General features: G+C 42.1%; 3 protein-coding genes across 3 annotated transcripts; all 3 read left to right on the top strand.

Moving 5' to 3' along the window:
- The first annotated feature begins 12 nt into the window (after positions 1-12).
- Positions 13-5762, top strand: LOC116671044 (ER lumen protein-retaining receptor 2). The gene is made up of 5 exons (XM_032501932.1): positions 13-280; positions 2149-2249; positions 2417-2575; positions 3725-3977; positions 4531-5762. Exons 1-5 carry the CDS (start codon positions 190-192, stop codon positions 4563-4565), a joined length of 639 nt encoding a protein of 212 aa, XP_032357823.1. The 5' UTR covers positions 13-189; the 3' UTR covers positions 4566-5762.
- Positions 5763-6609: 847 nt separating this feature from the next.
- LOC116671476 (zinc finger protein 551) lies at positions 6610-13715 on the top strand. Its single transcript, XM_032502794.1, has 7 exons — positions 6610-6716; positions 8353-8555; positions 9190-9291; positions 9618-9713; positions 10048-10158; positions 11360-11483; positions 12019-13715. The coding sequence occupies exons 1-7, from the start codon at positions 6692-6694 to the stop codon at positions 13713-13715; spliced, it is 2358 nt and encodes a 785-aa protein (XP_032358685.1). The 5' UTR covers positions 6610-6691.
- A 2764-nt stretch (positions 13716-16479) lies between these two features.
- Positions 16480-22716, top strand: LOC116671033 (zinc finger protein 271). The gene is made up of 7 exons (XM_032501915.1): positions 16480-16646; positions 17774-17976; positions 19490-19591; positions 19742-19837; positions 19978-20088; positions 20342-20465; positions 20617-22716. The coding sequence occupies exons 1-7, from the start codon at positions 16619-16621 to the stop codon at positions 22656-22658; spliced, it is 2706 nt and encodes a 901-aa protein (XP_032357806.1). The 5' UTR covers positions 16480-16618; the 3' UTR covers positions 22659-22716.
- The last annotated feature ends 1786 nt before the right edge of the window (positions 22717-24502 follow it).

Genomic DNA, 24502 nt, shown 5'->3' with positions numbered 1-24502 from the left:
CTTGTATTGGGTACTATTGTCTTGGCCACGTCCCCAAGCCACGTCGCGCTTTGCTCGCCATTTTCCTATTTTCTGAAGCCAGAATCAGTCTATTCTAGTGTCACGGTGTCAACTCATACGCTCACCGTTACCGGAGACGAACGGAGCTCTTATATATAGGGTCTCACCTCTGCCGGAGCTCCCATAAACATGAACATTTTCCGGCTAACCGGCGATCTCTCCCATTTAGCAGCCATCATCATCCTGCTGCTAAAAATATGGAAAACCAGGTCTTGTGCCGGTAAGTAGTCGCACAGCTTTACTTCCTACTACTCCCTCTTTGCACATAGTGTGTCCTGTCGTGTAAATGTACAGTTTAACTATACTAAAACATGTCTTTTGTGAAATGTGTTCGGTAAGGTTAGACGGAGCTCGTTAGCCACTTCTCGGCTAACATTAGCCGACTGGCTAGTAACGCTGACATTAGCTGGTGCTTTCTGTCACTGGAACGTTGCTAGGTGCGACGTGGAACTTGAGAAATGCTCACGTCAGGAAGAAGTACCTGTAAAGTCCAGCTAGCAGAAGCTGTGTTGTTAGCTAGCCTGTGCTGTGTAGCGGGCCCCACAACAACGTCAGGTAGGGGCCACAAGGGGACCAGACTGAGGGCCACAGCGTGTGTTGGTTGGGCCTCGACATTTTCAATGTTGGGAAATGTGTGCTAGCTTCACGTTTCACGTCGGCCTCACTCATGCCCATACGTTACGTTAGCGCAGTGACCTCTCTGACGTGGCAGCACTAAGTAGTTGACAGTTGGAGATTCCAAATCACTGAATATATGCTTTCGCATTTGCACTGCAGGGGAATGGTTGATTGTTGGAAGCACCGTTAGTGTTATCATGCTGAAACCTTGCTGCTCTTCCAACGGTCAAAGGTCAGGGCTGGATCACTGCAGGACAGGCAGTCACCTGAGTTATGTCGTTACTGCTGTACCCTGGAGATCACAGCAGATAGCTCTACATGCAGCTCTATCTTCTTCTAGATCTGCTGTTCTAAAAAGTTGCATATTGGACTTCAGTGTAAATTTCAACCAGCTATGGCTGTATATGATGTATTATACCTGATAGCACTAGACTACTTCTTTTGCTACTAATGATGTAGCGATCATTGATCATGCCCCCCCCCCCCCATTCCTAGTCTGACGGTGGGTGTGACTGAGGTGAATGTGTTGTCACTTGCCAACACACCAGAAACACAGAGGTTTGCTACAGGTGTGGAGTCACACTACCAACTCCTTATTAGACTACAGTGTAACTTTATTACCTTTTCATGAACATTTTTTAGCTTGCAATTTAAAGTTTTATCTTAGTATTGGCTCTGATATTTCATAGTTATTGTCTGTATCAGGCTGGCTGCAGAAAGTGAACACTGGATTACGAATTAATTTAGTACCAGCCAAATTCTGGCAAAATAAGCAACAACTCACCGTAGCTGTGTATTGATATGGAACTGAGCGTTAGGAGCTCTCCATCTTTACTCTCCTCCCTCGGCTGTTTTTGATTGGCTCGATAGACGCGACTAACAGCATCTACAGTTCAGAACCTTTTTTAGTAAACTCTGTGAACACAAACAATGTTCTCAATACTGAGTCCATGTGTAGAGACCCTGGTGATGCTGAGTGCATGTGTAGAGACCCTGGTGATGCTGAGTCCATGTGTAGAGACCCCGGTGATGCTGAGTCCATGTGTAGAGACCCTGGTGATGCTGAGTCCATGTGTAGAGACCCTGGTGGTGCTAGTCAGGTCCCATGTGAGTGATGTAGACCCTGGTGATGCTGAGTGCATGTAGAGACCCTGGTGATGCTGAGTGCATGTGTAGAGACCCTGGTGATGCTGAGTCCATGTGTAGAGACCCTGGTGATGCTGTGTCCATGTGTAGAGACCCTGGTGATGCTGAGTCCATGTGTAGAGACCCAGGTGACGCTGAGTCCAACTTAAACGTGGCACTTCTGTCCTAAATATGCCTTTTAACAAAAGTTTGACTTGGGTACATTCACAAAAGACCCTAGGTTGCATTTTACGCTTTAAGAGTATATTCCATGAACTATCTATTTTTAAATGTCTGTTTTTGGGATGTTTACATGTTTGCGTTGCCTCTGCTGTCTCTTCACAGGTATTTCTGGAAAGAGTCAGGTTCTGTTTGCCTTGGTGTTCACCACTCGCTACCTGGACCTGCTCACCTCCTTCATCTCTCTCTACAACACCACCATGAAGGTGAAACACTTGCACGTGGCTACTCATTCTTATATCCTGTCGCAATTAACACACAGTCTTAAGGCTTAACTAGTACACCTAGCCAACACACCGGTTTGCTAAAGGGTGAAGGTGTCCAGCAAGATGTAAGGGACTTGTGTGACATTGCTCCTGTTTGTTCCTTTCAGATTATCTACATTGGGTGTGCGTACGCCACTGTGTACCTGATCTGCGCAAAGTTCAAGGCAACTTATGATGGGAACCATGACACGTTCAGAGTGGAGTTCCTGGTTGTCCCCGTTGGTGGCTTGGCTTTCCTGGTCAACCATGACTTCTCTCCTCTGGAGGTCAGACACACTGTGACACCCCTTTCATACAGCAGCCATGCTGTTGTTTCTGAATGTGCCGTTAACCTCCGTTCATACCAGACAAATGTCACATGGCAATCTCTGGTTGTCAACTGTAGGCAAAGTCAAGTCATACACAGATTTATATGACATCATTACACTATAAACGTCTGTCTACACACGTCACTCTGTTTTATTCGCTAGGTTAAGTTTGGACTTACAAGACAGTTGGTGCAACCGTTTCCTGACTAATACATGACCCAACCTGACCTGATGCTGTTTCATTCAAGAAAAGGATCTGTGCTTGCTTTGAACAGATAGCCAGGCTTTTTTCACAATGAAAGAACAACTAATCTGGGAAGCACCAGAATATACAGTGGGTCTACACAGGATTAGGTTACCCTCATGCCCAAGTAGCTTCTAATAGCCAATCAGCCATTTTCTGTTTGGTTTAAAGGGCATTTTCACGCCTGCGCTGTTTAGTTCAGTTGAATCGAACCACGTGGTGCTTACCAGCTCGGCGTGGTTTGTCTGGGCAGGTATAAAACGAATCAAATGTTCCTCTTACAGAACTAGCCTGTGTTTAAGCTCGCTGTCTCTGTAGTTGGAGACACCAGCAGAGCTAGGTCTCAGTGAGCAGAGCAGACATAGACGAGTCGCTCACAAAACAATGTGGAAAATGATTTAAATGAAATGAGCCGGTCGGAGCATGGAAATGAGTTTCTTGATAGAGTGAACATTGTCACGTGGTTTTAAATGACATATTTTGGTATGCTTGGATTTTAATCCTATGTGAAACAAGACCAAACCAAGTTTACAAACTCATCAACTGAATCGGACCAGAGAAAATGAACTACAGGTGTGAAAATGCCCTGAGTGTTAAGGGATAATCCATGCCAGGCTAATGAAATGCTAAGGCAACACTTGCTGGGTGTTTGAAATACATGACACACACAGAAGAAGAGACCACTGATGCACCTTGACCTGAAACTTTATCCAGTAAAACTACTAGTGCCCCAGCAGGATTCTTGCCCACGGCCATATTGTTCCATTGGAGATGATAAAAAACTATACAAATGCATTTAAAATCAGTCAAAATAAATCCGTTCCCCATTACTTAAACTCGGTCTTCCCCTTTGTTTGTTCCAGATTCTGTGGACGTTCTCTATCTACCTGGAGTCGGTGGCCATCCTGCCACAGCTTTTTATGATCAGCAAGACTGGTGAGGCGGAGACCATCACCACCCATTACCTGTTCTTCCTGGGACTCTACAGAGCCCTCTACCTCATCAACTGGATATGGAGGTTCTACTTTGAGGGATTCTTTGACATGATCGCCATCGTTGCTGGGGTGGTACAGACCATCCTCTATTGTGACTTCTTCTATTTGTATGTAACAAAAGGTGAGTGCTGCTACATTTTTGTTCAATTTTATGAAACTGTAAATCTGGTAAAGTGTTTTCTTTTGATCTGGTAGTTGGTTTGGTATCAAGCAATGCTGCAGTATAATTAATTTTATAACGGTTCTTCTTTACTCATTCAGTAGACTGGCTACTTAACCGTAAATCAACTGGAAGCTGTATTTACTGTGGAAGGCAAATAGGATACCGCTGAACACTACAGTAGGCTCTATGCCAATGTTGTTTTCAATAAAAAACACTTTCCATGTTGATAAGATCATTAAAATGAGAAAAAATAATGGGACAAAAAGTAATCAAAGGACATTTAGAATAGAAAAAAAATGTGATATTAATGCAATTAAATATTTTAATTGTTTGACAGCACTAGTCGCTAGTTTAAAAGGTTGCAAACCATTGTCTCGGCACATGAATCCAGAACTATCTGCATGCAGTGAGAAAATATGCAAATCCTAATATGAAAGGATAAGTAAGGTTGATGACAACGTGGTCCGTCAGGCTGATGTGTTTCACATGACGCTGTCCGGTCTCGTTTCAGTGCTGAAAGGAAAGAAGCTGAGTCTGCCAGCCTAAGTGCCAAAGAAGAGTGTTCTGGCAGACTCCTGGAGGGGGATCGGAGGGGAGGAGGAGTGGCAGTGGACACCTCCGACAGCCCCCAACCCCACCCTCCACCACCACCACCACTTCTTCTCCTCCTCCCCTTCCGCCAGCGTAAGATGCCTGAGACAGAGAGCGACTGGGAGCTGGCTGGCTGCACCGTCTTCTGATCCAGAATCTGTGGAATCAGAACACCTGCAGAGGCTGCTCCGTGGCCTTCGGATTTCTGTCTGATGCATCTTGCCTTAACTTTTTTTTATTACTCTGTATAAAGGAAGGGAGAAAAAAAAAAGCGAGTTTTCTACAGAAAAAAATGTGTACTCTGAAGATTTGACACATTGGTGAATAAGAGTTGAAGATGTAAAATTTGCCTTTGATTTGGCATTGTATGATATTGAAGCGGACTTCTTGTGGTGGGATATTATTGACTCAAGCGTTTGTAATAGTATTTGCAATTTAAATAAATGTGCGTTGTTTTTCCTGAATCAATTTGGAGAGGAATTTGTTGAATCCTCATAATTTTGGTGGTCAGATTCTTCACGTTTTTGCTCTTATATTTTTGACCACTAAGCATTCCCATGTACAAAGACTATCTATTTTAATTTCCCATGCCCTTGGTAGAACATAAATTGAACATAGATGACATAATTTAACTTCTTTTTTTTTCTTCAGAAAAAGGACGTTTTTTTGTTCAAATGACTTCAAAATTGCCAGTTCTGTTACTTTAGTGTGAAGAAAGTAAAGGGTTGATACGGGACACCAGTGAACTCCCATCAGTGTAAACGGCTTTCTTCATCAGCCAGTAAGGACGCTGTGTCGCCTGTAAGTAAACATCGCTGTCCAGCCCATTCTTATCAGAAGGCTCTTTTAAATGTTTGAGACGTATGAATTCAATGGTAATGCTCTGTATGTGAATTATCACCACAGAAATGGAAGTCTTTCCCTTTTCTTTTAGCTGCAGATGTATTTCTGTCTTGTCGTCCTGCTCTCCACTAGACAGAGTCCGTAGTAGAATTAACTCGGAGCACAGTTGTACGAGTCCTGTTACACTGAATCCTAAATGGACAAATCTGCTTCTATTTTAGTTCCCATGCATCATTCCAAGCTTTCTTTTAATTTCTTACCAGAGCTTTTGCATGATGTTGCCACCACAAATAAAGACTTTCTGGGAAACCTTTGTCTCAATGCTGTGGTTGCAGTGATGTAAAGTACGCCAGTCATTTAGCAGTGCAGCCCTGCAGCGTTGCTGGCTCTGGATGGAGATTCAGAAACCAACTGGAGCACGTTCATCTCTAATGCAGAGACCTTCAACAGGGGGTCAGTGACCCCTAGAGGGTCCTCACCGTAAGTGCGGGGGGGAGGGGTGGGGGGAGGCGATACCAAATTATGTTGAAAAAATGTTTTTTTGTTCAAAAATGTAAACGTCTGAAAATAAACCTTATGAATCCAACATGTTAATAGCAAAGATCAGTTGGCCTATTTTGTTGCACATTGAAGATAAGCTCACTATACTGTAGGTAAGGTAGTTACTGTGGCAACCAGTTACATTTAACAATTAATACATGGAGGAGCATTTACAGACTGGTATCCAATCATAACAAAGAGACATCTGAATTATAAAAAATATACATATATAACAAATAGAGGTTCACAAACAATACTTGTATGATGTTATAAATAAGTAACACATTCATGAACACACACACACACACAAATCTACATTTGGGGATAAACTATTTAGCCAGAAGGACCAAAGTGTGTACATCCGGTCCCTTTTTGTCATCCTTTAACTCTCAACCTAATGTCCCCGTAGCTCAGAGACCTCCGTACGAGTGTGTTCTCCTTCCATGAAACACAGAATAAGCGACTGTTAGTAACCAGAGATCAAAAAAGAAATGAATTAAAAGCCGTTTGTAGCGGAAGTGGGTTGGTCGGATTCGGGACTCGATCTGGGAACCTTCGAGGCAAAGAAACCTGCGGGTAACCCGGAAGAAAAACACATGCGTACCACAAAGCCTCACCTTCTCCAAGGGATAACTTCACAGTTCAGTCTGTCGTTCTCTGGCTGAGCATATGGTGTCTGGGTGCAGAAGAGGAACATTATGGAAGATAATAATAGTTACCTGGGTGAGTAGCTGTTATTATATAATAACTATAGTCCGCTAGCGTTGAACTGACGGAGGTTTGAGGAAAACATCTAGAACACCGTCTATGTTACAGCTAACGTTAGCTAATAGAATCTCTCTCTCTCTCTCTCTCTATATATATATATATATATATATATATATATATATATATATATATATATATATATATATATATATATATATAATATACCATAGCTCATATTTAGTTTGTTTGACAGGTAAGTTATACAACAATATTCTGTGTAGAAACATAACCAACTCTTCTGGTTGTTACACATAACGTTAGGCTACGGTTATACCATGTACTCTGTATATACTCTAATATTACTCTAATATACTCTATATATACTCTAATATTACTCTAATATACTCTAATATTACTCTATATATACTCTAATATACTCTAATATACTCTAATATTACTCTAATATACTCTATATATACTCTATATTACTCTAATATACTCTAATATTACTCTAATATACTCTACATATACTCTATCTAATACACTCTAATATTACTCTAATATACTCTATATATACACTATATAACACTATATATACATTATATATACTCTATATATACACTATATATACTCTAAATACTCTATTTATACATTCTGATATTACTCTAATATACTCTATATATACTCTATCTAATACACTCTAATATTACTCTAATATACTCTATATATACACTATATATACACTATATATACATTATATACTCTATATAACACTATATACTCTAATATACTCTATTTATACATTCTGATATTACTCTAATATACTCTAATATACTCTATCTAATACACTTAATATTACTCTAATATACTCTATATATACACTATATATACTCTAATATACTCTATTTATACATTCTGATATTACTCTAATATACTCTATATATACTCTATCTAATACACTCTAATATTACTCTAATATACTCTATATATACTCTATCTAATACACTCTAATATTACTCTAATATACTCTATATATACACTATATATACTCTAATATACTCTACATATACTCTATCTAATACACTCTAATATTACTCTAATATACTCTATATATACTCTATATATACACTATATATACTCTATATATACTCTAATATACTCTATTTATACATTCTGATATTACTCTAATATACTCTATATATAGGCCTACTCTGTATATACAGTATATATATACTGTGTGTATATATATGTATATGTATATGTGTGTGTGTTATTTGTTTCTGTATTTATTATCTGTTTATTTTATATTAATGTTTAAATATGTTTATATGTATGCACCCAATCACTGCAAAAGGCCCACTGGAGGACTTCACAAAGTAAATTGCAGAGAAGTACTTCATCCCAAATCCAAATGTACCACTTTGACCTCAGCCAGAGTATTTTCTCTGAATCTTTCCTCGACATCGTTTGGTTTACTCGTGTTAGCCGACATCAAGCGGATTCATTTTCTGATCTTTCTGGAGAGGTCTACTGGTCTGGCCCCCTGGAGGGCAGATTGGGGGGGTGTGACCCATGAACTGAAGTGAGCGTGACCCCCGTGGTCTAGAATCAAAGCCCCGCGTTAAGGTAGCCCTCTGCTGTTTCCATGCAGGTGGCCCCCTCCCCCTCGCCGCTCTGAGACTCCTGGTCCCCCCGATACGACTGGTCTCAGCAGCCATCTGGCGCACCGTCCAGCAGAAAGTTGTGGCTGATTATGGGATGCTTGAGGAGTTTGTTTCCATGGTTACAGACATAGTTCCAGAGCTACTCACCACTCGCCAGAAGGCCCAACTTCTCCTGGGCCTCAGAGCACGGGTGAGGGGGTGCAGCTGGGGTTTGGGTTTAAATCTTGAATAAATTGATAACAATATAACTTGCAATAAATAAACAGCGTACTCAGTTCTGCTGCTTTCAGAATTCTGCTAAAATACAATAAACTGCTTGTTGGATTTCAAACTAATGAAAGGAAATCATTTCCAATATTCTTTAACTGAACAAATTAAACATCAAATTGAACATAAAAGGCAGCACTCAAACAGAATGGCAGTTGCATTTAACGTGCAGTTTTCTGCTGATATTTTCTTTCAACTAACACAAAACCCTCTCTGTGAGTGTTTTCGCGATGTGTCTGTTGTGCCAGTTGATGGAGATGATAGCGATGGCGATAAAAAGCCGATAGAATTTGAACACTGTGCCCTTTTTCATACCTGTGAGGCTGCTTTGGTGTCTGAATTCTCAGAGATTGAAATGCATTCTAGATCATTTTATTTTATAATGACCTGTTTATTTTCTCGTCACTAGGAAAATATATAAATAATATATAATATGTGATAAAAACAGATGTAAATGTTGTAATGCGTATAAATCTTATAGACTTGGCCAAAGTTACCAGTAGGTGAACTGTGGCCAAACGAGCTCTTTCTAAAGGAAGTGGTTTCTGTGGTTGCAGCTGATTCTGGAGCTGTGTCAGTGTGAAGCCACAGCTGGCTGGGAGCTGCTCCAGCCACACCTGGACAGAGTGCAAACGCTTAGCCAGGCATGGGCCGTGGAGGTGAGTCTGATGTGTTGTCATTTATTATTACGTTGTATTAAAGTTGTCTTTAAAAATAACCATGCACCCAATGAGCACCGACTACCAGCCGAGTGATGGTTGGAGCTAGAGTGTGTAGTTTCTGTCTCCCCGATGTGGAATTGTAAAATAAAGACAACAACCCTGTTGGCGCGTCCAAATGATAAAAGCCTTCCGTGATCACGCACACGTTACCCCCTCCCCACCCCCCCTTCATTTGGTTGGTGGATGAAAAAGTCAATTTTGAACCCTGCAGCTGACACTGTAATCTGCTCACTTCCTAATAATGCTCATGCCGTGTTATGCAGGCTGGTGTTGCAAATATGGAAGGGCCACACTCCAAATTTGTGGATCTAGTGTATAACTTGCTGACAAATCCCGACGAAAGGGGACGCTTCTTTCAGGTCAGTGTTATTGTCGCACCTTTACATTTCAATCAAGATGAATAGCTGACAGGTTATCCAGATTCACTGTTTCAATGACAGCCACAGCATTGTAGACGTGAGCCTTGCTTTGAGTTTAAATGTCTGTCCATGTCAACAATATATTCCAATGGAACTGTAATGTATATTGAATGAATGTAAACAGGGTGTCTCTATATATTGAAGTCAGACCATTGCCCTTGAATCTTGTCTCTTTGTCTAAAATCTTGTATTTCTGATTCTTTGATGACTTGAGTCACATTGTAGGTTTTGGGACTTATTATGACACCATGTTTTGTCTTGTCATGTCTTTCAGACAGTTTTCCCTGAAGAGTTTGGTCCCACTTATGACGACGCCCTTCACACCTTGATGTGGATGTTTCTGTCCAGACTGGAACAGTTCCTTCCTCTTCAGACTTTCCAACAGGTTCATAAAGAACAGACCTGATCACATCATAACCAGTATCTTACCAGAAAAGGACTTTGGTAGAAGTTAAAGTCTCCTTTTAGAATATTACTTGAGTAGAAGTCTTAAAGTATCTGCTATTATCTGTACTGTAAGTATTTAGTACTTTGATTAAGAACTTTATTGTGTTTTCCTTATAAGCAGAATATTTAGGGTTTCCACACCTTCTGAAACATCTACAAAGAGAAAAACATTATAAGAATTTTCCCTTTTTTTGTTCACTCCAAAGTAAGAAAACCTTTTTTTTTTAAATATATTTTTATTATGAAGCTTCAATTCAAAAATCAAGTTACAAAAATATTATTACGGTGCAATGCTTCTTTTTCATACAAACATATTTAAGGAAGAAAACAAAAAACAGGAGGCCCTAGCCCTACCCACACCAACCCACCCCGGACTGAGATCAGGATTTGGCTTGTCCTGTAAGATCAGATCCCAAAAGGGGTCCAAAAGTCTTTACGTTTGTCCTTAAGGATGAACCGGATCCTCTCAAGGTGGAGTGTGTCCATCCTCTCCGTGAGCCTTAACTTCAGTGTTGGGACTTTCATTTGCCAAGAAGCGCCGTTGAGCCAGTGTCAGTCTCTTCGCTGCAGTGGAAATCCCTAAACTGACTAAAACTGGATTTGGGACAAATTGGACATTTTTATACATGAAACTAAAGATATTTCTCAAATGACCTTCTTGCAACAAAGAACTTCAAGATGAAGTAAATTACCAACATGTGTGTCACATTTCTCACACAGAAGAGAGATTGGGAAATAATAATTGTAGTCTTTCTTTGGAACAATGTAGCCTATGTTGGATTTTAACTGTATTAGACAGTGACGTGTGTTTAGTGAGCACGCCAGTCCACAATTCAAATGAGCTCATTTACAGCCATTGGCAGGAGCACTGCCTGTTATTTACGGTCCTTTTAAATGAGTTTTTCCCCATCCCCATTCTGCAAAGACCCACCCTAGTCTACCTCAAACTGACTAGTTCTTCCCAGAGTATAATCCAAAATAGCACTGCCCGAGCAGGCTTGGTAGATGATGGCAGGCTTAACGCTGATATGGCACGCTGATATACATTTTAAAATGGCACTTCATGTTAAAAAGGTTGCTGACCCCTGTTATAGAAGTACATTTCTTAGACCATTTTTCCTTCCTTTCCTTTTCTTCAGGTTGTGTCCACGTTTGGCGAGGTGTCCTCAGTTCTGGAGGAATGTATGGACTCAGTGTCTCGTTGTGAAGAGCTCCGAACCCTGCTGCAGTATCATACAGGCCTCAGCCAGCTGGATCCCAATGGCAAGCCTTTCTAGTTATTCTCATTCATTTCAATTACTCATGGCTTTATTTTGTTGCAGTTTGAATAATGAATGACACTTAACAGTGGGTGTTGACTTTTAGTCAATTTTATTAGTCTGGCTGTCACCAGACCAAGCCAAGAGCGATGGTCTGGGGGGGTCTGCTCTGTATTGTGTCTGCACAAGAGGCGGGACCAACGGGCATAGTTCAAACAACTCTGTACGCAGTTGGACAGTCCTTCAACCAATCAGACCAACGACCGGGGTCACGTAGCGCACTCGGCTGTGCTTCGGTGGCGTCCGGTGGTCGCTATGTTGAATGTAACAAGAAGCTGCTTGGTTGCTTCTCTATCGTCATGGTGTTAAACCCTCCAATAGCACAACAGGTAGATAAGCCAGTTTGTGATTGGTTCCCAAAGAATTGTGAACTGAAGCAGGAGAATCAAACGTGCAGGTTTCCAGACGGAGCTGCAGGGCAGAGTGGGCGGGACTTACCCAGTCTACCATTTTATTGCAATGTTTTTCTCTCTTTTCAGATAGGTCCGTGGATGGCGCCTTCATTTTTTCAGCTCTCAAACTCCCCTCTGTAGAAAGAAGCGCGACAGATAAACCACACACCAACATCTGTGATACTGTGCTGTCATGCACATCAGGGTTGGAGACGGAATCTTTAACACGGTCTCATACGACACAGGCAAACACGGAAACAACCACAGAACATCAGACCAGTGAGATAACGGTTGATGCAACTAACTGGACTCCTGGTGGGAAAGGAACCAAGGTGCTTTTAGAAGATACAACAAGAAATGAAGAAAATGTAGGCCTTGTTCAAAGCCAAGTGGAGGATGCTCCTCGCCTTCTAAAACAATGCCGTGTTCAGCTAAAAAGACTGGACACGCCGCTGTCTTTGCAGTCTCGACCTGTGAGACAAAACCGAGGCCTGAGGATGAAAAGCATTCTGTTGGAAGAGAAAAGAAGTCTCTGTGAAGACGCCTACAAATCAGCTTCTAGGAAAACCCAACCCTCCAACAGGGCTCCTTTACACGTCTCGGACCATGAGGAATCAAGCAGCTTGAGCAAAGACGAAGACTTGTGTACGGCTCCAATCAATATTTGCAGTGAAGACAACTCATGGTCTTACTACTCCGATGACGACTCTTGCCATAAGACTACTAGTAGTAGTCTGAGTACATCTGATTCATGGTCCAACTATTCTGATGAGTCGTCCTTTGTGACTCCTGCCAGTAGTTCTACTGAAGGAGATTTGTTGTCAAATGGGGGCCCTTCCTTCATCAGTCCTAAAGATGTGTCAGCTACCAGAAGGAAGCCGGGGATCTCCAACATCAAAGCCAGCACGCCAAAAAAGCATCGAGACGTCCAGTGTTTTATCTGCAGGAAGCAGGTGAATACAAGCCTGAGGGCTCACATGGAAACCCACTTCCCCACGGGGGATTACGCCTGCCCTCGATGCGACGCCAGGTTCAAACTCTTCTCATCTTTTAAGCTGCACCTGAACAGAACCTGCTTCGAGTACAGTCAGCAGCACGTCGATCCGCAGAAGCCGGACGAGGCCATGAATCTCAACAAATGCGACAAATGCCAAGAGGCGTTCAGGTACAAACTTTCACTGCAACGGCACAAACTGACCCACAACGATCTCTACTGCAGTGTGTGTAGGAAGGTGTTACGGGACGCAGCGACGTTGGCAAGGCACAAGGCGTCTCACACCCTGTTTCAGTGTAGCCGCTGTGAGGAGGCCTTCTCTGTTTTTAAGCCCTTGCTCAGGCATTGCGAAAACATCCATAAAATAAGCAGGCCGTTTAAATGCAACCATTGTCCGAAAATTGTATCCAAGCTGCGCATCTTAATTGCACACGAGTGGAAACATACGGGTCATCTACCGTTCCAGTGTGCTCAGTGTGGCTTGAGATTCAAAAGTGACGGAGATCTTGTTTCCCATGACAGAGTCCACACGAGGGAGAAACCCTACCTGTGTGCTGAGTGCGGCAAGACTTTCTCCCAAAAGTCCAACCTGTTGCGGCACTTGAATTTGATCCACGGCGAGTCTCGAAATGAGAAGAAATATTCTTGCACGGAGTGTGAGAAATCCTTTAAAGAAAAAGGAGCCCTGAAAAAACACCAGAGGACCAAACACTTGAATGATTGTTCCGTCATCCGTGCCCGTACTGTGGAAAGATGCTCTCAGCGTCAACTATCGCTAGACATAAGTTAATCCATACGGGGGAGAAACCTTTCAAATGCACAGTGCCTGACTGTGACAAGTACTTCAGGTCAAATTGTGAAGTGAAGAAGCATGTTCTTATGCACCACAGTACAGACAGACCATATAAATGTGATGTCTGTGGTAAGGGCTTTGTAAAAATGTGTTATCTCAACACACATGCTAAAATACACTCGGGAGAGAAACCCTTTGTTTGCCATATCTGCGGTAAAGCTTTCCCCAAGCTCTACAGCATGCAAAGACACAAAAAACTTGTACATACATTTGTAACGCATTAACCTTGCATGGTGTGAACACGGATCAAGTTCAACAACGGTGTGTTAAGTCCTTTTGAAGGTTAGTCCAAGAATAAGTCTTGGATCAGTCAAGTCTGATCTTGCTTAATCTTTGTTTTCTGTTTTTCCAACATTACATACATTGAGATACAGTGGCTTGAATAAGTTTACACTCCCATGCTAAAGTTGATTAAAAAGGAGAATAAAAAAAACATCTCTTGGAAATTGATCTTAATGCCTTAATTTAAAAAATTAGGAAAATATGCCCCTGTATTTTAACATAGGGGGGTGTATACTTATGTCCCTGTATTTTAACATAGGGGGGTGTATACTTATGTCCCTGTATTTTAACATAGGGGGGTGTATACTTATGTCCCTGTATTTTAACATAGGGGGTGTATACTTATACCCCCTGTATTTTAACATAGGGGGGTGTATACTTATGCCCCTGTATTTTAACATAGGGGGTGTATACTTATGTCCCTGTATTTTAACATAGGGGGTGTATACTTATGCCCTGTATTTTAACATAGGGGGTGTATACTTATGCCCCCTGTATTTTAACATAGGGGGTGTATACTTATGCCCCCTGTATTTTAACATAGGGGGGTGTATACTTATGCCCCCTGTATTTTAACATAGGGGGTGTATACTTATCCCCCTGTATTTTAACATAGGGGGTGTATACTTATGCCCCTGTATTTTAACATAGGGGGTGTATACTTATGCCCTGTATGTTAACATAGGGGGTGTATACTTATGCCCCTGTATTTTAACATAGGGGGGTGTATACTTATGCCCCTGTATTTTAACATAGGGGGGTGTATACTTATGCCCCTGTATTTTAACATAGGGGGGTGTATACTTCTGTCCCCTGTATTTTAAGGAAGAACATTTATTTATTTACAATACATTATTCATTCACAAAGAAAATTGGTGTCCTTAAAAGGTTGGATTTTTTAATTTTCTTTTAATTAAAGCATTAAGATCAATTTCTAAAAGATGTTTTTTTATTCCTCTTTTTAATCAACTTTCATGGGGGTGTGAACTTATTCTAGCCGCTGTATTTGAAACTTAAACAGATTCTGCACAAAATTCCATCATGTTGACTATAAACTGTATTCTTTGACAGAGACGGACAGAAAATATACTTTAATATCAAAAGGACATTTTTTTTAAGATAATGGCTTGCCTCAAATCTGCCTACATCAATCTGTCTTCAAAACTTGAGTATTTGTGCTTTGTAGTTAATTACTAACAGTTTGATTTGTTTTTGCTGGCCGTACAATCATGTTTATCTGGTGACCCTGTATTAATAAAAATCCTAAATGAATCCACAATGTTGTAAAAATAAATAAAATATGAACAAATACATGGGACGGGACACTTCAACAACACTGTATGCATTTATTTACTGTCCTCAAAAATATTGCCAAACTATATATACACCTATATATATATATATAATTTTCTTACGTTTATAAATATATTAGATGTATATAAACACATAGTACATGAAACCCATGTGTGTGCCTGCGGCTCAGGTGGTAGAACATCACCTGCCAAGCGCGAGGGCGGAGGGTCGATGGCGTCACTGTTGATCTCGTGGTTATTGGACTGCACCTCGGCCGCGCGTGTGCGTAAATGTGCTGTATGAATGATGTTTGTGCTCTTTGTAAAAAACACCGTGCGTGATTATTCTTTTTATAAGCAGCCGAGCGTTGGGTAATCAACAGGGACGTCGTTAGGCCTGTTTTAGGAGTGCTGAAGCTACCCCAAATAATTATATAATGTTTTATTTATATTTCACGAGCTCAAGTTTTGGAAAATGTCACCGTTGGGCCTAAATTTCCCCCCACCAGGCCGAAGTCTCTGGGAACGTATTTTTAAGATTTTTCAAATTACAGTTACAGTGGTACGGCTCCGTTGGAAACGTTTTTATCTGTTTAACGATGTGGAAGGACACTGCATAGCTCGGTTGGTGGAGCGGGCTCCTGCACCCTGGTTCAGTCCTTGATGCCGCAGGCACGGGTTCGACTCCGACCTGAGGCTCAAGTTTTAAACCGTCCTGTCGAATAAAGACCTGATAATGCCCTAAAAAAACAATGTAGGGTCCTATGTAATCTTTCTTTTTTCTCAATTTTGCAATTCTGTCCATGATTATGTTATTGCAGAAACTATTAGGCTCTACATTAATGACTGGCCACGGCCAGCCCTCATAAAAAAGACACTGGCTCTGCCACCAGACTAAAAGCTACACTCTCTTGATTTATAAACAAAAACACAAAGAATATGACAAAAATATGATATGATTTTTATTAAATATTAAATGTAATTAAATCCAACGTATAGCAAGTTTGGGAGTAAAATAAATAAAAACGTTTTATTTAAAAAATAGTGTACATTATATCAAAGAAAGAGAAAGAGAGAGACACTAAAAAGGAAGCTGTGGAACTCATCAAACCCCGCCGCTGTCTCTCGTCGGATTGTTTATAGGGACGGAACGCAAGAACCGTTGACGCACAAAGATCTTCGGTCTCTTGAACACAACCACCTAGAAAATATCAAGCTACGGATAGTATTTCTCACACTGTAATGTCACTGCAGTGAGTACATAGGATGGACGGAGGTATCCCCGATTTACCTGGTGAGTATATTACTTAAATATAATATTTATATAAATGGTCACAGCCAGACGTAGCTAGCTACATGGCTAGGCCGCAAGTCAGCCCGCGCGCGGGAATAGCACTGATAAGTTAGTTAGGAAATAACGTTAAGTATAGTTGAGGTAGCTCACTACATAACACGTTAAATGTCATTTAGATAGCCAGGGATATAGCTTAGTTCGCCCTACCGTGGAAACCGGTAGCTAGGTTAATGATAATGCTGGCGGCACTAGCTACACCAAGAGGCGGTTTGGGATACGTGCTAACGCTAGCCATGTCAGCTAACGCTAGCTAGCTAAACGAACGCTGGCTGAGTGATTTAAGGGCATCTACTGACTTCCAGCGGACTGCCACAACACATACACGTTTGCATGGAGTTTGTTACTCTGGATACAATGTATATGCGTGCCACTGGTTATCGTCGTTTACGTTAACATGAGGTCAATCTTACGTTAGATCACGGAAATAAAAGGAGACGTATCCGCTTCAAGAGTTTGGCATCAGTGTTTTAAGTTTCCACCACCTTAGACTGCAGCTTTGGGATCCGTTTATTGATTTATGATTGGTGCATGATGAACAAGATGCTAACGTTAGACGCTAGCTTCACAGATGTTTGCGCTAATGGGTTTATTTGTTGCATTATCTCTTATCGGTATAGAGTCTGGGTAAATGATTAGTGTAACGTTACTTCTGAACATAAAAAAAAAACCTTTTTGCAAATACAGTTAAGGTGTGAGCTGTGGATTTGTTCGTACTTCTAGTGTTATATGTCACTGAGCTAACATTAACCATCATATTCTTTGGAGAGTTAAAGCCCTGGCCATCTTCAGAATCTTTTCTCATAGTATGTTTCCATGCAGATAGTTTTGGTTTATTTACAGAGGGTTTGTAATATTCCCTGGGGAAAAAATAAAAAAACTTTGAAGAACTTTGTTTACAGTGCTCTCAGCATTGAAAAGTTAAATTTGAAAGGGGAAGCACTGGCAACATTTCTGTTGGAGAACCCATGGTGTCTTGAATAAAGTGTATCAATCTGCGAAATAAGTCTTGATCTGATGTGATACAAGTGCTTTGTCATCTTTTTAAAACTGTATTTCGGTGTGTGCAGGTCCCTCTCTTCCCCTCTCCACCCTGCGCCTCCTAATCCCCCCCATTCGGCTGGTGTCTGCAGCCATCTGGCAGACTGTGGAGCAGAAATTTGTGACGGATTATGGGCTGCTTGAGGAGTTTGTATTCATGGTGACGGAGATGGTTCCTCAACTTCTCTCCACGAGGCAGCGGGCCGAACTCATTTTGGGCCTCAGAGCACGGGTGAGGAAGAATTGAAGTTATTGCTTTGAAAAATAAATCAAATAAGATTAATTCTAATATTTCTAGGGGTAATAGGGCATTGCTGCAGCAATTGGTAGGTAAGGCAGTATGATAACATTATGAAACTAACAGAAACACACTAGAATCTATTCAGCTCTATTGAAACTCTATAAAATTAAATACACACAAAAAAAAGCTACAATGACAAACATACCAAAGCCTAAAACATTTTAAGACGTATAGACATACTCATATTTATACACAGTTTTAGACTAGCGAGCGTTTTTATTGTGGAAGATAATCAGCTACTTCTTATTCACAAACCAACCAGTCAGAATGCACCATTAAACGACACCCAGTGACATCCAGCACCACTCGTTCAGCGACTAGCGGCCTCTGCTTTTATGTCTACTTGTGTCCTAACATGTCAGTCGGGTGGTTCTGTTTTGTTTTGCTTTAAGGAAAGACATTGCACCAGGACTGTATATAACTAAATCCCTCAGATATTGCGTGTCAAACAGTTTCAGTCATTGTGACAGTGACAGATAACCAGAGAAATGGTCGTTACTTTAGACCCCGGGCTGCGGTCCAATAGTCCTTTTATCTTAGGAAGTATCCTAACGGAGAGAAATGCCCCTGAAGTATCTCGATGGCAGCCATCATAGGAGCTACGGGCTGGGAAAGATCTCCTTTAGCAGAGGATACACGGCACCATCCTTTATGAAAGGAGATAATGCATCCCACAATTCCTTTCAGCAGCAACATTAAAAGCGACTCCTCACCATTTGGCCATTCATATTCATATTTAGAACATTATGGTGCGCAGTCGCACCAGCAGCCATTATCCTGTTGGCACTGTGCATATTTTCTGTTATAATATTTTAATTTAAATAACGCTGTGGCTTGAATGGTTTAATAAACTGCTTATTGCGAGCATTTTGCTCCTGTCTCGGACTCGTAGTGGAACCTTACAGGGAGCATGTCTTCACAGAACTGTGAATGAATGGATCGCTGAATCTAAAGTTGCATAGTGCACCGACTATTGGTTTACCTTTTAACCCAGATTAACATCCGGCAGAAGTTTGCCCCTCAGTCGCTTATTTAGATATATTGGTTGTTGTTTTTTTAAGTTACTACATATATGATTATTGATGTGAAAATATGAATATTGTGTAGAGTGTACGGATCGTCTCTGATGGCATCGCGAGATATATATATATATATAATCTCTATCTCCTGCTTAAATCATCCACCCAAACGAATTCTTTTCACCTCCCCTCTACAGTCCCTGTATTGATGTAATGGTTTACTTAAATGAGTAGAGAGGCTGCTTTCAGTTATTGTGAATTCTCCTTCACATCTTTCCTTGACCTAATGGCGTTTTCCATCGCGGTTTAGGAAAAGACAGAGGACGTAATAATGTTGGACCACAGCCCCAGATGTGCAGCTCTGGACCGTGTTTTTTTCCCTTCAGAATCACTTGTTGACTGTTGCTGCTCTCCTCTGATTGCAGCTGATTCTGGAGCTGTGTCGCTCTGAGGAGACCGCTGACCTCCACATTATTCAGCCACATCTGGACCGAATGCAGAACCTCAGATCTCTTTGGAACGTGGAGGTGAGTCAGAACCTGTAGTCAACATGAAATATCTGGAGTCGCTTTATTTGGTGGTTGGGCTTTTGCATTGATTCCCATCACTGTAATGGCATTAGTGATCTGTTGTACTGAAAGGTTTGTTCTGCCACTTTAAAATATCTTTTGTTGCAGACCGAGCAGCCAGAGCAAGACGCATCTGACTCGCATTTCATGGGCCTTGTCCAGAATCTACTGAGAGATCCTGAAGAGAGGAGAAACTTCTTCCAGGTAAGTTTTGGTGATTGATGGAGTTAATTTTTTCAGGGAACTCTTTGTCTCATTTTGGCTTTGTTTGCCCCGTATTTGAGAAGTCATGGTTTGTATGGACAGCTCAGATATTTGACATGTTTGAATTTCTTTGTTCCCAGGATGTTTTCCCGGGAGACTTTGGGCCCACATATGATAAAGCAATCCAGACACTGATGTGGCTGTTTCTGTCCAGACTTGAAAAGCTTCTTCCCACCCAAACTCTCCAACAGGTAGACCCCAACGTCAATTACAAATAAGTTATCACACCCGGCATAATTCTACTTCTGTGTTTGGAGATTTGTTTCTGCATGCGATTGTCACGAGCACGGAAGGGCAAACTGTTTTTATTTAACTTAAAACACAGGCTGTCATTGCTGTGTGGTAAATCTCTTGAACATGTCAGATGTTTGAATGTATTTTGACCCAACATTTGGAAAGTGCAGTGCTGTTGCCTCACATTAGTTTTCATCTTGTCTTTGTCAGATTGCATCTCTGCTCGGCAATGCCTCCTCGGTCCTAAACGAGTGCATGGAGACTTTTGCTCAAACCGAAGAGCTCAAAACGTTGCTGGACACTCAGAAAGACCTTGGCCAATTACAGGACATTGGTGAGCTTATCAGGATTTAGCTAAGTAATTCACAGAATATTAGATACTCAGTGCTTTATCTTTAACCTTTTCTCATTAGAAGATAGTGCCTTATTATGCGGAGTCTGTTAATTTGATCATTTTAATACTTACTGTAATCTCCTCTTTACAGAATCCTACGTTGTTGACAGTGGCATCCTGTCAGCCCTCTGTCTCCCTCCTGTGGAAAGGGTTGTCATCGTCAATGAACAAACCGAAACGAGTGCCGAGAGCGGACTTATGTATACAGTCTGCACGGAGATGGAGGTGGAGTCTGAGAATAAAGAGGTGTACGTGGAGGGAACTGGGAACTCTGAAGAGTCTGTGCAGACCCAGTGGTTCGGTCTCGGCAGCGAGGTGAAAGCAGAAATGGACACGGTGGTGGTAACAGATCCTGTCGAAGGCACCGTGGCCAGTGAGAGTGAAATGGTAGACGACCAATCAGGAACCCTGATCATCGGGGAGGACGGTCAGGTGTCGGTGCTTGAGGGCACAGAGAAAAAGCCAAACAGACGTGGGAGGAAAAAGAAACGTCCCGTAGACGAGGACTATGAAGTGCAAAGCAAAACGAGACGCAAAGAAGAAGATCCAGACTACGACGTCTTGTGGGATAGACCTGTGCGAAAGAACCGCGGCCTCAAGATGAAACGGTACCTGTCACAGTGGAGGAAATCAGGAAAGACACAGGGCAGTGAGACTGCCAACAGTACATCCCAGGATGCAACCAAGAGCAATGACTTGGACGATAGGACATGCAAAGTGTGTGGCAAGGTGGTGAGTCGTGCCAAGTTCTTAGAGCGTCACATGAACCGCCACTCGGAGGAGCTGCCCTTCTCTTGTCCTGTGTGTAAAAGGTTTTATAAGAGCTTGCGTTACTTGCAGCAACACAGATGTCCAAATCAGGCAAAGGCAAAGCCTGGCAGGAAAGCAAAGGTACAAGGGACTGCAGCCGATGAGGGTGAACCCTCATCTGTGTCTGGGGATCCGAGTCTGGCAACCAATGAAGAGCAGCCGTCCGACAACGCAGCCCAGGACCCCGATTACTCCCCCTCTGCAGACGGGAGGCCTTGCAAAGAAGGACAGAAAAGCCCGGAAGGCAACAAAAGTATGCTTGAAGGTCCGTTCTACTGTCCTCACTGCAGCGTCGAGTTTAAGTGCAAACAGACTTTTCGGTTCCATTTAAGAAACATTTGCTACAACGAGCAACAGGTGGATCCCGAGAAGCCTGAGGATGTTAAGCATTGTTTCAGGTGTAATGAATGTGACAAAGCATTCAAGTACAAATCAACGTTGGATTCCCACAAACAAACGCACAACCCGCTCTACTGCGAGGTGTGCATGAAACTGGTCCGGGACTCGGAGGCATTGGCAATGCACAAAGAATCCCACACTCCGTTTCAGTGTAACCAGTGTGAGGAGAATTTCCCTGTGTTCAAGGCCCTTCATAAGCACTACATTGACGTCCACAATCCAACTGAGCCCTTCACCTGCACCCACTGTGAGACCACCTTTGGCAGTTTGAAGCGATTCATCCGACACGAGTGGAAACACACCGGCTACCAGCCGTTTCAGTGCGCTCATTGCAGCAAAAGATTCCGATCGTACTCTGACCTCGTGGAGCACCAGAAGAAACACACTAAAGCGTATCCCTTCCTCTGCTGGGAATGTGGCAAGAAGTTCCGGCACGGTGTGACGTTGACGAGGCACGTGGAGCGGGTGCATCACTCGGGCGAGCCTGTGATCGAGAAACCCACACCGACCTTCACCTGCGCTCAGTGCGGCAAGACCTTCACTTCCAGACGGTGCCTTCTGAAACACGATAACTTCCACCACAAAGGGCTGCGGTTCCCATGCGAGCACTGTGGAAAGGGCTTCTTTGGCAAGGATGCCTTGGTGAGGCATACTTTGATTCACACGGGCGAAAGGCCTTTCAAGTGCGACGACTGCGATAAGTCTTTCCGATCCGCTGCAGAACTGAAGATACACAGGAGATACCACACTGGGGAACGGCCATTTAAGTGCAACATCTGTGAAAAGGGTTTCGTCCAGTCGTGCTTCCTTACCTTACACATGCGAACCCACACGGGGGAGAGACCATATGTTTGTACGGTGTGTAGCAAGGGCTTTTCAAGCTTGCACGGCTTAAAACGACACAGGAGACTTGTTCATGCGTAGTTAATGTTAACATACTACTTGACATAGGTCAGAGGTCAGCATTGGATGCACACCAGAACTTGAGGATTTCACTTGAGCAGTGTGGATGTTGCCTGAGGTGGGTGGGGGGGGGGGGTTAAAACCAGGTTTTCCAGCCACATTGCTGTCTCTGTGGCTGTCACAGCTCGGATGATTGGGAGCTGTGTAAATGTATAGTGCGTTATAAAAAATGTATTTTTTACAGAAATGTTTGCTGTAGTTACATAAGATTTGTATGTATAAATGATATAATCCATGATTCCTTTGGGAATTGATTTAATTTTCTTGAATAAATTGAACATTCAAATCCAAGTGTCTTACTCAGGAGGTAGTTCATTTATGATTCTTGAGCATTTGCCTGCTCATTGTTTCTTGTCAACAGAAATTTGGGCTGGAATGAAACAAATATGGTAACCATTAAATAGATACTGTTGTACATGATGCCATTTAATATTGAACCAATGTATATGACTGTTGCTTAAAATTGTGGTTATTAAACTACATATCTGCAATGCACAACCATGTGAAAGGAAAGCTCTAATTGGTTTGAGCTATTATCTGGAACAGGGGAAAATAAAGTAACTGGTTGATTTTTTTTATTTTTACAGACATGTTGACATGTCAAAGTAGTGAAAGCGCCGGTGTAAATAACAAAATGAATGATTACTAAATTCCATTTAGCCTCTCCAGTTTCAGGGTACTAACAATCAAATAGTGTGGGTCTGTTTGTGTTATTAGGAACCTCTTTGCTTTCCCTGCTATAAGTCAAAATGCTCTGTATCAGGTCTAAAAAATGATTAAGGGACTACTCAAAATTCTTAAATCATGGCCATCGTTACATGTTTGGCTGCCATTTCAATAAGTGTGCAGACCTCATTCAACTGATTAGAGGAGCTGCTGAACCAAATCTTACAGGACCAATAGAAAAGCCACTGCTGTGGCCATCACTATCCTCTAGTCATAGCCAGCTAGATGGCATGAACAGTGCTAATAACTACATGAAAATATTTGGAATAAAAAAAACAGACTGTTTTAAAACAAGATCCTAAGAGCAGTGCTGAAACTGCAAAGCTATAAAAGGTCATTTTATCAATGATAAGAAAAGAAGAGCCTGGCTGAGGTTTGCAAATGGATGGCCACAAGCTACAGGAACCCATGCACCGGGGTATACACCGGGGTATGCCCCGGGCCTCATGTAGAAACGGGGCCCCGCTGGTTGTCACGGACACTGATGTAGAAAACATGAACTTGTGCGGGCCGTCTGCGAAGTCTTTTCTGGATCTGTAACGGAGAATTCTAACTGAAAAGTGCCAAAAATCCCCAAACATTGCAAAATAACGTTTCCACTTCTCTTACTGGCATATGTCTGTGACATGATCTATGAAAAAACATAATTATATCCGCTGATATTCCATAAAGGTTTGGTCATTTATGTGACACTAATAATTAATTTCACAGGCTACTTCCTCTGTAAGCACGGAAAATGAATGAAAAATCCAATTAGGAAATATTTTCAGTCATACTCCATATTTCCCATGGATGAAATATCTTACTGTGCAAGTGTGTCTGTGAGTGTGTCGGTGTGGAGGCTCAGACATCCATGGTGGTCTTGAGGAGGGACGCACGGATCCGTCTCCCCAGGAAGTCGGGTCCCCCATGCCACTGTCACCATGGAGACGCTGGCCTCAGTGACCTCTCCCCCTCTGAGTCGGGTCTCCCTCGTGCTGGACTACTGACACTTAGAGAATAAATGGCATCACATCAGTGAGGTCAAGCTGCTTATGGAGCGTAATGTGGACGGACACTGAGATGTTGTTCTGGATCTG

The sequence above is a fragment of the Etheostoma spectabile genome, chromosome 21 (assembly GCF_008692095.1).
Source record: "Etheostoma spectabile isolate EspeVRDwgs_2016 chromosome 21, UIUC_Espe_1.0, whole genome shotgun sequence".
Classification (NCBI taxonomy): domain Eukaryota; kingdom Metazoa; phylum Chordata; class Actinopteri; order Perciformes; family Percidae; genus Etheostoma; species Etheostoma spectabile.
This window is presented reverse-complemented; position numbering and strand designations above follow the sequence as displayed.

Coding starts and splice junctions, on each gene's coding strand:
- LOC116671044 (XM_032501932.1), top strand. CDS start 190: ATGAACATTTTCCGGCTAACCGGCGATCTCTCCCATTTAGCAGCCATC. Junction 2,250..2,416: donor TCTACAACACCACCATGAAG/GTGAAACACTTG, acceptor TGTTCCTTTCAG/ATTATCTACATTGGGTGTGC. Junction 2,576..3,724: donor ATGACTTCTCTCCTCTGGAG/GTCAGACACACT, acceptor TGTTTGTTCCAG/ATTCTGTGGACGTTCTCTAT.
- LOC116671476 (XM_032502794.1), top strand. CDS start 6,692: ATGGAAGATAATAATAGTTACCTGG. Junction 9,292..9,617: donor GCCAGGCATGGGCCGTGGAG/GTGAGTCTGATG, acceptor CGTGTTATGCAG/GCTGGTGTTGCAAATATGGA. Junction 11,484..12,018: donor CAGCCAGCTGGATCCCAATG/GCAAGCCTTTCT, acceptor CTCTCTTTTCAG/ATAGGTCCGTGGATGGCGCC.
- LOC116671033 (XM_032501915.1), top strand. CDS start 16,619: ATGGACGGAGGTATCCCCGATTTACCTG. Junction 16,647..17,773: donor AGGTATCCCCGATTTACCTG/GTGAGTATATTA, acceptor CGGTGTGTGCAG/GTCCCTCTCTTCCCCTCTCC. Junction 19,838..19,977: donor AGAGGAGAAACTTCTTCCAG/GTAAGTTTTGGT, acceptor CTTTGTTCCCAG/GATGTTTTCCCGGGAGACTT.